This window comes from Eublepharis macularius, chromosome 8 (assembly GCF_028583425.1).
Source record: "Eublepharis macularius isolate TG4126 chromosome 8, MPM_Emac_v1.0, whole genome shotgun sequence".
Classification (NCBI taxonomy): domain Eukaryota; kingdom Metazoa; phylum Chordata; class Lepidosauria; order Squamata; family Eublepharidae; genus Eublepharis; species Eublepharis macularius.
Window position 1 is genome coordinate 99,313,575 of NC_072797.1, and position 14,328 is coordinate 99,327,902.

The following is a 14,328-nucleotide window of genomic DNA, read 5'->3' on the forward strand; positions in this document are numbered from 1 at the left end:
TGTCATGGAGATCCCAGATGGCAGAGGGCAATGTATTTTCTCTGTATTGTTAACTGTGGGTTTCCTTTAAACCTGGTATGTATTGAAGCCCTCACCACACCAGCATGTTCTTATGCAACTGTCAGGACTTTTCACAACCCTCTTTTAATTTTTTAAAAACCTGGGCAGTGCCGCATAGGATAGCATAATATTACAACCTTTTAAAAGACTCCACATATTTATATAGGCACCACAGAATAATTCCCCATCACCCCTGTTTAAAGGTAAGCTGAGATGTGGATAATTCTCTTCTGTTATACTAATTGTCACTGCTACAAGGAAAAAAATGACAAGATAATACATCACAGCAATTACACTTGTTTTTGAGTATTTTTTCTTTAAATGTTTTGGCATTAGCAAAAGGCGGCTGGGTCCTCTCCTCTCCGTCAGTGTTGAAATACATTAATAATCATTTTATTGTGTAATTGTGCACTATTCTGAAATATCTACCCTCCACCTCAGGACAAATCATGAAGGATTAATAGTATTATTTATTTATAGTCTACCTGTCTCACTGATAGACAAGGTGGCTTACACAGTGCAAGTGAAAACAACAGTTAGGACATTTGGTGAGCAGATACTATAGGGAATGGTAAAAAAATAATAATCTGAAAACAAGCATAAAGTCAATGACAGAGATGAAATCTTTCTGAAACAAAGCATAACTTGCTAACTTGGCATATTTAGCAACATAGAAACTCCCAAAACATAATCACAGAACAGAACAGTGGCAATGTACTGCTGTTAAGTATGCTACAATGTTGCTCTGATCTGATCCCCAAAATAAAGTTTTATTGGTGCCAAAAATACTGGTGGAAGTTTCCCAGCAACTATAGAGAAGTTCACTGAAAAATGCAAAAGAAGAAAGGAAGTGAAGGGGCATTTCCTGTAATTTAAACATAAGGCATATTTTCCCTTTCAGACACACACAACTGTTCATGCCAATTGTCTGAGTAGACAATAGTGACTTGGATGGACCGAGGGTCTGATTCAGTATGAAGCAGCATTGTATGTGCAATAGCTTCCTGCCAGGGAAACACCATTTTTTAAAAGGTTTAAAATATAGCATGTATTTTTGAGGATGGAAAACGCTATTCTCAATTTGTGCACAAATACATGAACAAAAACAGAAAAAACCTACACGAGTCAAGTAGCTGAAATGTGGAAAATGCTTGGTAAAAGCAGCCCTGGAATGTGTTCATATGTTAATTCAAATCTCTGGAAAGAAATGAATGCAGTTACAGAAATATGCTATCAGGTGACGCTTTCTCTCATTTTGGATTCAAGTATAGGAATCATTTATGTTTTTGGCACAGAACACTTTATGACCAGAAGGTCTACAGGTGCTTCATACATAGAGAGCTCCCAGTGTTCATTATCAAGATTAGTTCCATATGGATGAAACGGCAATGCAGGGACAGAGTAAACCCTCAATTAAAACAACTGGAGAGCTATGGTTCAAAGAGCTCTATATGCACGTCTAAGTATCTGCAAATAAATTCTGGTTCAAGGAATATGTATGGCAAGGACTGTTCTAATTTAGGAAAAGTGACAACTTTTAGGCTCTGTTTATGAACTTAATACTCAGACAGATCCCTCAGGGGACTTGGATCAAGATACCCGAGACCTATAGGCTAATTTCTGAGTGCAGATTTCCAGAGGGATACAGCACCAAGTCAGGCACAAAATGATCACATTGTGTATATTTCATGTCCAAAATAAACCATTTCTACAAACACAAGCAAGAAAGATCCATAGTTCTCTAAACACTGACAGACACACCCTGGACAAAATCATTGCTTATGAAGATCAAGTGGAAACAGTTTCCAAATTCCCAGAGTACATACTTAAAACAGCACTGTTTCTTTTTCCAGTACTCCTCCTGGTGTGTGGTCAGTTCAAGCAAGGGTAAGCTATTGGTCCTCATCTAGATAAGACGCAGGGGAAAAAATTAAGGGAAAGGATGGGATGGGTTTATAAAGGCCTTTTCCCCTTTCGATTTCTCCAATAGGAAAAGACTCCACTGTTTTTTCTCAAATTTCCACTAAAAAAAACCCTGGAATAAAATCTGGGTTTCCCCAGGACTTCAAACACTGTGAAGATTTATTCCTCTGCCCCCGTTTGTGATTTAGCAACCTCTCACACAGCAGCTATTCTCCTTCTCAGCAGAAGAAGCCCTTATGTAGCTGTTGCCTTAGTCCCAATGGATGTAGTATCCCGTTCTACAAAAACAACTAATCACTGATAAAGGTCATTTCTAAAACTCACTTCAACATGATCAATAAGATTACTCCCTCATGGCCCTAAAACATTTGGTTCCCTAATATCACTGCCATTGCCATGGTTGTTTAACATATTGTTAGAACCCATCAACTAGGTAGTATATGAAATGCTTGCGCTCTTGCCCTCTTGTTTTACTGTTTTCCTGACCATTTCAGAGACTGCTTGTGGGTTTCTCAATAGCATCTTGCTGACCAACATTCATACAACATCCTCTTTAAAGATAGACCTTTGTTCTGATCCAGCTGTTCTAGTCACTGGGTAAAAAATGACTGGAAGTGTACAAGAAGTAGAGTTTCAATGTTTAAGGAGAAAAACCCTCTCACAAAATTAATCAAGTAAAGAAAAGAATTTGAAAGATGACATTCACTTACCCAATAAAGAGGGGAGGCTGTTAAGCCAAAGGTAGCTGGATGACATGGTGTATGGCAGCATGATAATCAGAAGGATTAAAGGGGAGGAAGCACAGTCAAGTTGTACAGCATTACTTCATTCAGACGACAATTTAGTAAAAGAAAGGTTTATTAAGTAATAGAATCCTCTAACAGATTTTGTTAATAAGACCTTTAAGGCAGCATAGCCTCATTAGTTTGCTGCAAACTATTCTCAATTGGCAGGAAGAAGAGGACTATTTCACACAACAGGCCATTGATCCACAGAACTCACTGCTACAAGATGTGGTGATGGGCACTGATTTAGATGCATTTTAAAAGGAGACTGGGCAGGTCTATCATTGCTGAGTAGTCATGATAACTAAATGAATGGCCACAGTTGGAAACAGGATGCTGTACTATATGGACCATTGGTTTGATCCAGCATGGTTATTTTTATCTTCAGATGTCTTTTATTAATTCCTTCACAGTGAAAGGCAACAGTCTTACATACGGCCTTCTGGCAAGAAATTCAATTCTTATCAGAACTTTCTTTGCAAAGAGGTCACTGGACTTCTGTTTTTTCAGGTTTCAAATTTTTAATCCGTTGCATGAGTAACTCCAGATCATCTTCCAAGCCACCTCCTAAGTTTAATTCACCACCACCCTCAAGGGTCTCTCTTGTGCTCTTCTGCTCATCATTTTGGGCTGCCTGTTCCTCAGTCTTCACTGGACTCGTCTGAATCCTAAAAAAAACCAACAACACACACACAGCAACATCTCTTGAGCTGAGCTTTTCCTGAATTTTCAAAATAGGATCAGACATATAAAAATTTGTTCCCTTTTGATTGCAGTAACCAGAGAGAAGCACTCCGGCCCAGAAAAAGCAGATAAATACTTTGCTATGTTAAGAGGAAACTGCTGTTACAAGCGAAATAAAAACCGGTGCTATACTCTAGATGTCACCCAGGTTTAGTTTCTTTTCTCTGTTTAGTGTTAATGGTGAGCCATTATTTGACAAACCCAAAGCATCTGCCTCTTTTACGACACGGCATTACTTAATCTTGCTTAAAGCTCTGTACTACAAAGTAGACATCAGCTTTATTGAAGTGACAAAGCTGTGCATTCAAAATACATTACACATTTTGGAATGTGGAATTATAAACTCACCGGTAGAGTGTTTATATGATAAAATCCCAGCAATTAGTAGCAGGAGAGAATACCTACTACTAAAGTATCAAGCATAATCTCACATGTTACTGGTATTTTACAAAAAACAGCACTCTCAGTGAGTTTCAAGATACTTAGGGGAAGAAGGGTGGGGTGGGTTTATAGCACTAGAAACTTGTGTTAACCCCAATCAATTCCTAGTACTGCCACTGTCAGACCCTATATAATGAAAATGTTTATAAATGGGTTTAGTACAGGTGAGAAGATACAGTCCTCTTGGTCTGTGTCCAGGTTCCACAGCGCAGCCCCCGGACTTGCCAGGAGGAGGAGACGGGAGACAGCTGGGAGACAGCCACCCAGTCGCCCCAGCAGGCTCCCAGAACCAGAACCTACCTACACAGGAGGGAGGGAAAGAAGCACCCAAGCCTCAGAGGGTTAGAAGGGGCAGGTGGAGGCCAGCTAGTCCCACCCTCCAGTGGGAGTCTAGGAGGCCAGGCAGGGAGAGTGGGTTCAACCCAGAGGGGGCCAGAGCAGAGGGAGAGGGAAAAGGAAGTGCAGACAGACAGATAGCAGCTGACCAAACAGAAACTGTACCAGCCAGGGAGGAGAAGCAGCCTCAGCAACCCAGAGCCAGGCCCCTGCCTGCAGGCCAGCTTGAAAGCAATAATCTAGCCCAGGGGAGGCCAGGAGCGAGGCAACACCAGGTGGAGCTGCCTGAGGCAATCTGGGGGAGAAGATGGGCAGTCAGCCAAAGAGGCTCAGCTAGACCTGCCTTCAGCCGTTAGCCCTGCCAGAGAGGCTGGATAGCCAGCCAACGAGGCCCAAGTGGCCCGGCCCAGTGCTTCCAGCCAAACGAGCACAGGTGCAGCTGCCTAAGCCAGCTAGGGCCATGGTTAGAAGGCAGCAGGAGGGCATGGCTGGCAGGTAGAGCATGGCAAGGCTGAGGGGATAAAAGGGAAGCCCTCTTACAGGGCATGGTGGGTTGAGTAGGAGTGATGGAGTGGAGGAGGAGTGGAGAGAAGCGAGAGAGTGCAAGGAGGAGAAGAGGAAAGCTGATGAAGGAGGAGAGGAAGAGTGATGATGGGGTCGGGTTCAGCAGGCCAGTGAGTGGACTGAGAGGGAGTCTGGGTGAGGTATACTGCCCCTCCTTCCACACAGCAGGGTCCCTGCAGTATCCCTTTGAAGTCAGAGCCAGGCCTGCCGGTGCCCCACCCAGCGGCGCCCGCAGCAAGCCCTGGCAGTCTTTTTGTTTTGTTAGGGGACATGTTCTGATGCCTGTGCTTCAGAACATGTCCTCCTCACCAGAACTCCTCCTCATCAGCATTCAAGAGCACAAGGAAAGAATAGCAAATAAATCAGTCATCATGGATCTGAAGGGCATTAATGTGGACAAAAGAGGTGCTCTTGCTGATGATTGCTACTTTACAAAACAAATGCAGAGGCTGTAATACTGCAATGGGGAAAACTATTTTCCTAAATGATCAAATTTTGATACAGTTTAGAAAGTGTCCCAGACATTAGTTGACATATAAATGCACACAAGAGTGGTTTACTGCTTACCTCAAGTGATGCATGGGCATCCAACAAATACCCGGGAATATAATTCAACCACATTCTACGTGCTGTACACATGTTTGTTCGGAAAGAACTGAATTTCTCCAGCAATAAAATGTTGCAATATGATTGCTGGGAAAATACTGCACACAATAGAACAGACAAACTACCTTAAGGCAAAAATGATAAATAGTCCTAAAACCAATGCATGAAGAGATCTTCAGCAAGCATTTCCATTAACAGACTGATCTGTTCAAGCAGGTTCATCCTAGTTACATAGATGGGAAATATCAACCAAGTTGTAAAGAGTTTACATTACCAAGAACAGATTGTTTGACCAAGCTAGCAATTATGTATATAATTTCCTCACCTCTGCTTAGCTTGTCGTATAAATTTCGGTTTCACTACCGTAAAGACTGAAGGTAGATTCTTAATGTATATTAAGAAGACCAAATAAATACATGCACATGTAACTCAAGTCCCATTTTCAATGTATGTATCATAAAACAATCAACTACATAAGAGCTCTAGGCACAAAAAAATCCCCCAATTTTAAGCATGCTTACGGAATAACTATTGTCTCTTGTTTCCCACACTTAGCACACAGCTCCAGTTCACAAGCACATGGTTTGCAGACTATGTGGTAAGAATCTTTGACAGTCTTCTGTAGACATTTCACACTATTAAGAAAGAAACAAAAGTCAATTAGGTTACTGTCCGTCATACCAATCTGCTAACTAAAGTTTTTATAACTATCCATCTATCTATAAAGAATTCTTACTATATTTATAGTCTGCCTTTTGCACTGAGACTCAAGGCAGATTACACAGTGTAAATTAATGCAATCAACAGAATGAGATATTCAATAAGCAATATAAAAGGCCTCAGACAACAAAAACCTGAAACAAAATCTGAAACAAGGCATATAAAATAATATTGATGCTGAAATATCATAGGAAATTTAAAGTGATAAAGGGGCCTTATTTTTTAATATTTACAAATATATCTAATGTAAGTGTTTGCATTCACACTTTTTTCATCACTACCAGGTGAACAGGCAGAGATTTTTTGGCACAACAACATCTACTCTATACTGCACCATACCTGTTTCTAAAAATACAAAGACACAAATTAATGTCTTTGGTCAGAATGCAATGTTGGCTTACATGGTACAGATCAGGTTGCTGAGTTTGCTGAAAACTGTAGTGAGTACTGTGAAAACAAAAGTGAGCATTGAAGCAATGCTTTTGTAACATGTGGGAAACATTGCAAGGTGCACACACCCTGGTGGGTACTTGCACTGCAGCAGGTTCTGGTGAGTGTATTGGCTTCATGTCTAATACTTAGTTAGCCCAACACAACTTCCTTGCTATGGACAATTTCCTGCCTTGCTTCTTGAGGGGCATGTTTAATCATGAATGGAGTATTGAACTCAAAAATGTAGATTATTGATTCTTCTAACTTTCCCACAGTTCTCTACATGGTAACATCAATCAGATATGCAGTGATTAACACAAGATCATGTTCAACTTAAGGCCTTAAAAAGCTTCAGCTACTGATTTCTGCATCTGGATACAAACTTGGGTTGAGTTTCCTACTCTGGTTGCATTTTTGTTGGCAAAATGGCTGTACGACTTTGTCCTCTTAGGACACTGCCATCTTTACAAAAATAAACAATGTCTCCAAATACAGCCAGTTACCACTTATAGTTTTCTTTCTCTAAACAAAGCAGCAGCTGTAGTCGAAAACCACCCCAGAAATTTTTGTATTTTGTCACTGGGACATTTTTTAAAACCCAAGCCTATTTAACATATTGGGTAAAAAATATCCCTCTAGCTTTTAAAAAAAAAGAAAACAGTGATCCAGGGAACCATTTTTAAGCACTCTGGATACTCCAGAGAATATTTGCAACAGCATAGCACAGAGAGATATGCTCATCAGGTAGAATTTTAAAGATACAAAAAAGTTAGAGATTAGTAATTTTAGATGTTTTCCTTTACAATTCCTTAGGTTCAAAGCACGGTTCTTGTTTCAAATAAAATCACAATACAGTATGTATAAGATTTTTACACGGAAGTCAAAGGATTACCTCCACTTTTGTCCTTTTTGGTATGTGTAGTTCAAAATATTAGTGGGCTTCCAAGACAAATGAGAAGCAAGCAGAGGCACCTGCCCCTTCACATCATGGACAGGAGGCCTAGCTTGGTGAGTTTTCAATATGGCTGTTTAGCTGAAGGAGGACTATATTGCCTGAAACAAGTTGGAACCTGCATGGTCTTAGGAAAGACTATTGTCTGCACTGGATTCTGTCTTCTTTTGCAGTCTCTCTATAACTATCGTTCTTCTAACTATACAACTACAGTACATAACTATGCACAATACAACTGTAACTATCGTAGTTTCCTTATGATAGTAAGCCACCTTGAAGGTCAATCAAAACCAAAGATATACATTTTCCAAATAAAAGCAAACTTAAGTGATTGATCAACCTGTCTCTTGACCGCACTTCAGGTGAGGGCTCACGTGACTGAAAGCTCCTCCATGCCAAACATTCCAACTGCATAGCAACTAACATTAGGGAGAAGAGTTTTAGCTTTGTCTTTTGTCTTAAATGCTAGAATGCAGTATTTTTTTTTAAACCTCCCCCACCCCATACCTGTAGCCTGAAATGGAACAGCTCAAGTTCAGTTTTATTGCTTCCGTGAGAATTAAGCTTTAGTCAAAAGGTTTACTTCACATGCCTTATTTCTCTCAACAGAAGTTTTATACAGTAATGTTGACATGGCAGCTTTTAAACAAGAGTAATCTCAAGGGTTATTTACAAGATAACCAGAAAAGAATTTTCTTGCATGCATCATCTAGTGATGCAAACACAGGTACCGCCACTCCAGAGGCAAACTACACACAAAGACATATAAATGTCAACTTTGTTTTACAATAAAAACAGCCAGCAATCATGAGTGACAGGTCTTAAGTCTGCATCCCATTAGTCATTTTTAGTTTCCCCTTTCCTGGTGGCTTTTCTCCTTGACTGGAGTAAGTGGGGGGTGAGGTGAGGTGAAAAACAGCCCAAAGCGAAAGCATTCCTTCCCTCATCTTCAGCTCAAAATCACTAAATAAAGAGATTTGCATGGAATGTGAAGGTTGCTCCTGAACGTAGAGTACAAGGGCCAATATTTATTCAACCGCTGTTGGTTTGGGACAGTGTACTTTCAATACTATTTACCTGGATTAACTTTTAAGGAGATGTTTCATGGCTCTTATGTAGAAGTGGGCACGAACTGGGAAAATACCGAACCGTGCGGTTTGTGATTAGTTCCATTTCATGAACCATGATTTTTCACAAACTTGCCCTGATTTGCTTGGTTTGTGAAAATGTCACTTCTGGTGCAGCAGAAGGTCACTTTGGGGGCTGCAGAAAGCCTATCCGCCCTGTTGCCTAGGAAACTGATTGATCGGCACCAGGCTGTCTGCAATGACGAACCAAACGAACTAGCCTAAAGTTCATGGTGGTTTGTCAGAAATGGGCTCTGATGAACCACTGGTTCGCGAACCATGAATTGGCCAGGTCCGTGACGAATTTTGGTTTGTATTTCTGTTCGTGCCCACCTCTACTCTTATGTAATGAAAGTAGTTGCAAAGGTTTTAATCATTTCCTTAATATGTTTCATTTTTTACAAATTAATACTTACAAATTAATAATAAACACACTAATGAGAAAACAGAGTTGCGCTTACCGTAACTACTGTTCATTGACGTCTTCTGTGCAGACACATATGGGACTGCGCCTGCGCAGGCCTGCCAACCGGAATTTTTCTTTTCTAGCCAACGTCCACTAGGGGGCGCATGTACGCACCAATGCGCATGCGTGGCTTTTCCCGCCCGAGCAACATTGGGCGACGTCGCCCCCTTCCCCTCAGTTTCTCCTTTGCCGCCGAATGCCTTCACATTATCTGGAAGAACACAGCGGGGTAGGAGGGAGGGTTGTGTGTCTGCACAGAAGACGTCAATGAACAGTAGTTACAGTAAGCGCAACTCTGTTTTCACTGTCCATCTTCTGTGCAGCCCCACATGGGAGACTCACAAGCCACTTACCCAGGAGGTGGGCATGTGTTCTCACTGAAAAAGAGACTGAAGTACTGCTTGACCAACAGCAGCCTCTTTCCTTTCCCACACATCTAGTGCATAATGCTTAGCAAACGTGTCAGAAGACGACCACGTTGCAGCCCTGCAGATGTCTTGCAAGGGCACGCCCCTAAGGAAGGCTGCAGAGGTAGCTTGCGCTCTGGTGGAATGAGCTTTAACTTCCAAAGGGCAAGGTAACTTAGCATGCGAGTAGCAGGCCCTAACAGTCTGAGTAACCCAGCGAGAAATTGATTGAGCTGTAGCAGCTTTTCCCTTCCTGGGCCCATAATAACACACAAACAGTTGTTTGGCACACCTAAACTGTGAAGTACGTTGAAGGTAAAATAAAATAGCCCTTCTCACATCCAAGGAATGTAAGGCCCTTTCAGAGTTATCAGAAGGGTCAGGAAAAAAGATAGGCAGGACAATGTCCTGTGAGGTATGAAACTGAGTGGAGACTTTACGTCTAAAACGAAGGTCAGGCCTCAGAACCACTTTATTTTGATGGACCTTCAGAAAAGGCGGATCCCACCTTAGGGCCACCAACTCACTAACTCTGCGGGCAGATGTAATGGCAATCAAGAAAGCCACTTTCCAGAACAACCATTTTAACTCACAAGTAGCTAGCGGTTCGAAGGGCGGTTTCATACTACTTGCAGTGACCACTGGGGAACAATTTCCTTGACTTGTGGAAACATGTTATGCAACCCTTTTAAAAAAGATTTCGACAAACTGTGGGAGAAAACCGTTTTCCCATCTATCTTAGGGTGGAAGGCTGAAATAGCTGCCAAAGAAACTTTAATGGAGGAATTAGAGAGTCCCCCATCCTTTAGAGACAGAAGGAACTCAAACACAGATGACAGATGGCAATCCCAAACATTCACCCCTCTGTCATTAGCCCAAGCTTCAAAACGCTTCCATTTAGCAGAGTATGACCTGCGAGTAGTGTCCCTACGCGCATTCAGCAAAATCTCAGCTACTCTGTCAGACATCCCTTCCGGCCCAGAATGTGCCAAGCAGTGAGGCTCAGTTTGGGTAGGTCGTGATAGCAAACCCCTTTGTCGGACAGAAGGTCCGGGTTCAGAGTGAACCGATAATATGACCCCTGTGAAAGCTGCATGATATGTTGGAACCAAGCTTGTCTGGGCCAAAAGGGCGCCACCAGAATTATGTGAGGCCCATCCCTCTGAATTTTGCTGATGACTCAAGACAACAGCAGGAACGGAGGGAAGGCGTAAAACAGGTGCCCTGTCCAGCGTATCTGGAACGCGTCCCCGAGGGAGAGGTGACCTAGACCTCCCCTGGAGCAAAATCGTGGGGCCTTCTTGTTGTCCTCCAATTCAAAGAGGTCTATGTCTGGAAACCCCCAGTCCAAAAAGATGGCGTTCAGGTAGCCGTCTGCTATGGTCCATTCGTAGCTGTCGGATCGCATATGACTCAGTTTGTCCGCGATGACATTGGTGGTGCCTGGAATATGGACCGCATGAATGAACACGCCTCTGTCCATGGCCCATTCCCAAATCCGAACGGCCTCGTCGCAGAGGGCCTTGGAGGTAGTGCCCCCTTGCTTGTTCAGGTAGAACATGGTGGTGCAATTTTCCGTGAGTACCTGAACGGATTTCTGCTGCAGCGTGTCTGCGAATGCGATAAGGGCATAGCGGACCGCTCTCAATTCTAGCAGGTTAATGTGATCTTCCCTTTCCTGCTCTGACCAGACCCCATGTGCCCTAAGGGCACCACACTGGGCTCCCCATCCTATCGTGGAGGCATCAGTCGAGATCGTGATCTCGGTTCGGATGGACCCAAATGCAATACCCCCAAGGAGGTTAGACTCATTGAGCCACCATCGTAAGGCACAGAGAACCCCTCTAGGAATGGAATTATCTCTTGTTCTGGGATTCGTGTTCAAAATCATGAACAGATAGGAACCACAGCTGGAGTGGTTGCATGTGCAATCGGGCCACAGGGGTAACTGCCGCAGAAGAGGCCATAAGACCCAGCAGTCTCTGGATAGCCGTTACCGACTGGAACCTACATCTTGAGAAGAGATTCACCATCCTGCCAATCTTTAGTGCACGTTCCCTGGGCAGAAAACCTCTATTTACATTGCCATCCAGTTCCATACCGATAAACAGTATTCTCCTGGATGGGGTAAGGTTAGATTTTTTGAGATTAACCAAAAGTCCTAACCTGGAGCAGGTGAACATCAACCTTATTAATTTGGGCCAGGAGTGCATCAGCAGAGGGTGCTGCCAAAAGCCAATCGTCAAGATAGGGATAGATGGTACAACCTTGTTCCCTCAAGTATGCCACTACAACAGCCATACATTTAGAAAAAACCCGGGGGGCTGTTGACAATCCAAAAGGGAGTACCTGATAATGGTAGGCCTTAGTGTTACAAATGAACCTAAGGTATCTCCTATGACTAGGATGAATGGCAAAGTGGAAGTATGCGTCCCCGAGATCCAGGACAGCGAACCACATATCCTCAGGCATTAACTGGAGGACTGTATTTAAGATTAGCATTCTGAACCGCTTTACGAGAATGAATTTATTCCATTCTCTCAGATCTAAGATGGGCCGTACGCCTCTATCCTTCTTGTCTACAAGGAACACCCTAGAGTAAAAACCCAAGAAGGGGTCCTGAGGGAGTACCTCCTGTACAGCTCCCTTCTCCAGCAGTGCTACAACCTCAGCCTGTAACTTATCAGAAGAGGATTGTACTGAGTGGTCAGGAAGAGACAACACTGGGTAAACATCAAACTGAATTTTATAACCAACTGTAACAATTTTAAGCACCCAACTATCAGTGGTAATCTCTGCCCATGCTGAGGCAAACTGAGCCAATCTGTTACCGAACACGACAGATTGTTCAAATTCTAGTCAGAACTGTTTCGGTTGAGTTGCTGACTCTTTAGCTTCGTGGGCCTGTTGACCGCGACGTGGGAGGTAGCTAGGCCTCCGGCACTGGAAAGAGCTCGTAGGCGGCTGGAACTTGCTGTAGGACCCATAACGTGGATACGGTTGATATCTCTGCTGTCGACCACGATAGCCCTGCGAGGAACGATACTGGAATCGATTCTCGGTGAATGGCCTGGTTGGGAGAATACCGTAGGAACGGGCTGTCAGCCGATCTTTATGTTTCTGCGACAGGTATTCATCCGTTTTCGAGGAAAACAGCAACTGACCCTCAAAGGGCAGATTTTCCACTTTGTTTCGTGTCTCAACAGGCAGTGCAGTTGTGCGGAGCCACGAGTATCTGCGGAGCACGATGGAAGATGCCAAAGCTCTAGCAGAGGTGTCAACCATGTCGCGACCAGCATTTATCTGTTGCCATGACAGTCGTAGGGCCTCATCCAGCACCACCTTTGCCAACACCCTCTGGTCTGCCGGAAGCTTTTCCATGAAAACCGCCATGTGATTCCAGAGGAAAATTTGATAGGCACCTATGATGGCCGAGTAGTTAGAGATTTTTAGTGTTAGGGCAGCAGACGAATATAATTTCTTGCCCAACGAATCGAGCTTTCTGCTCTCCTTGTCGATGGGTACAGCATAGGACCCTTGGCGTTGATGGGTCTGCATCTCCTCAGTAATGAGGGAAGAAGGCGGTGGATGTGAAAAGAGATATGAACAGACGTCATCTCTTGTCTTGTACAGAACTTCTAGTTTACAAGATGTCGGGTAAACTGAGGCTGGCTTCTCACAGATCGTGTTGATGATTTCCACCAAACCTTCAGTGAACGGGAATGCAATGGTTAGAGGATTCCCAGACTGGACATACTGCAGGATCTTATCCTTTGGTTTCGGATTCACAGCCGAAATCTCAATGTCCAAAGAACGGGCCATTCGGATCATCTGCTCAGTATAGAGCCGGTAGTCTTCCGAAGGTGAAATACGACCCGTCCCAATAATGATGTCATCAGGTGATGGGTCAGACTGAGGGCTAGGGCTTGGACCTTGGTAAGGCTCAGGCTGCCGGTAGGGCGAAGCACGCCCGGGAGAACCATAGTTGGAGAACTCACTCCGAGTGTCACCCCAATATTCTCTGCCAAAAGACGGAGAATAGGATCTGTGAGACCTTGCATAGAGGGAGCCCTCCCTGTCATATCCGCTCCTAGGCAAGTGATAAGGCAGGTTCTCTCTACCAGTGTAGTCGCCAGTAGACCACTTCTGGGTCACACGAGGTGGAGCGTCGGGCAGGTCACCGTCATCATCAGAGGAACGGTACGATGGGGGCGACAGGTGTGGTGAAGGGGTTGCGGGCTTCTCCCAGAGCACTTCATCAGTTTGGATGGAAGTCGATTGTCTGTGCTTCGACTTCCTTTTGGCCTTCTTCTCGCCTTTGGAGGCTAAGCCCTGTTCGGCACTTCGACTCCATTCCATCAGATCCGGAGGTGTCAAAATAGGCAACAGATCTGACGTCTTTGGTTCCGACGTAGCACTAGGCTGAGGCGAGTCAGCTCCGCGCGCTTCGGAACCGATGATGTTGGTTCCAGTGTCGGATCCGACAGCCCAGGGGCCGAGCCTGCCGGGATGTTCGGATCCGATGAAGTCCTGCGCACCTTCGGAGTCGACGTAGCCGGCTGTTCCGACCTCGAGGGAGACTTGGAGCGGTGTCGCTGCTTCCGAGTCAGCTCCGATTGCGGCGGTTTTGCGCGATCCGAAGCAGAGCCCGAAGCATCTTTCGGATCTGAGGGCGGAGTCGGGGCTTGTCGGATCCGATCTGGCAAGCGGGAGCGGGAGGTGGAAGCGGAGCTACGAACGGATCATCTGACCACCGAAGGGGTTT

General features: G+C 44.1%; 1 protein-coding gene across 1 annotated transcript in view; it reads right to left on the bottom strand.

Moving 5' to 3' along the window:
* Nucleotides 1–573: 573 nt before the first annotated feature.
* C8H9orf85 (chromosome 8 C9orf85 homolog) overlaps nt 574–14,328 on the bottom strand; it is a 32,330-nt gene continuing 18,575 nt past the window's right edge. The window contains exons 3-4 of the mRNA XM_054986567.1: nt 5,981–6,094; nt 574–3,436 (exon numbers count right to left, since the gene is read on the bottom strand). Of these exons, the coding sequence (XP_054842542.1) occupies nt 3,256–3,436; nt 5,981–6,094 (295 nt within the window). The 3' untranslated portion in view covers nt 574–3,255. The remainder of the gene's footprint in view (nt 3,437–5,980; nt 6,095–14,328) is intronic.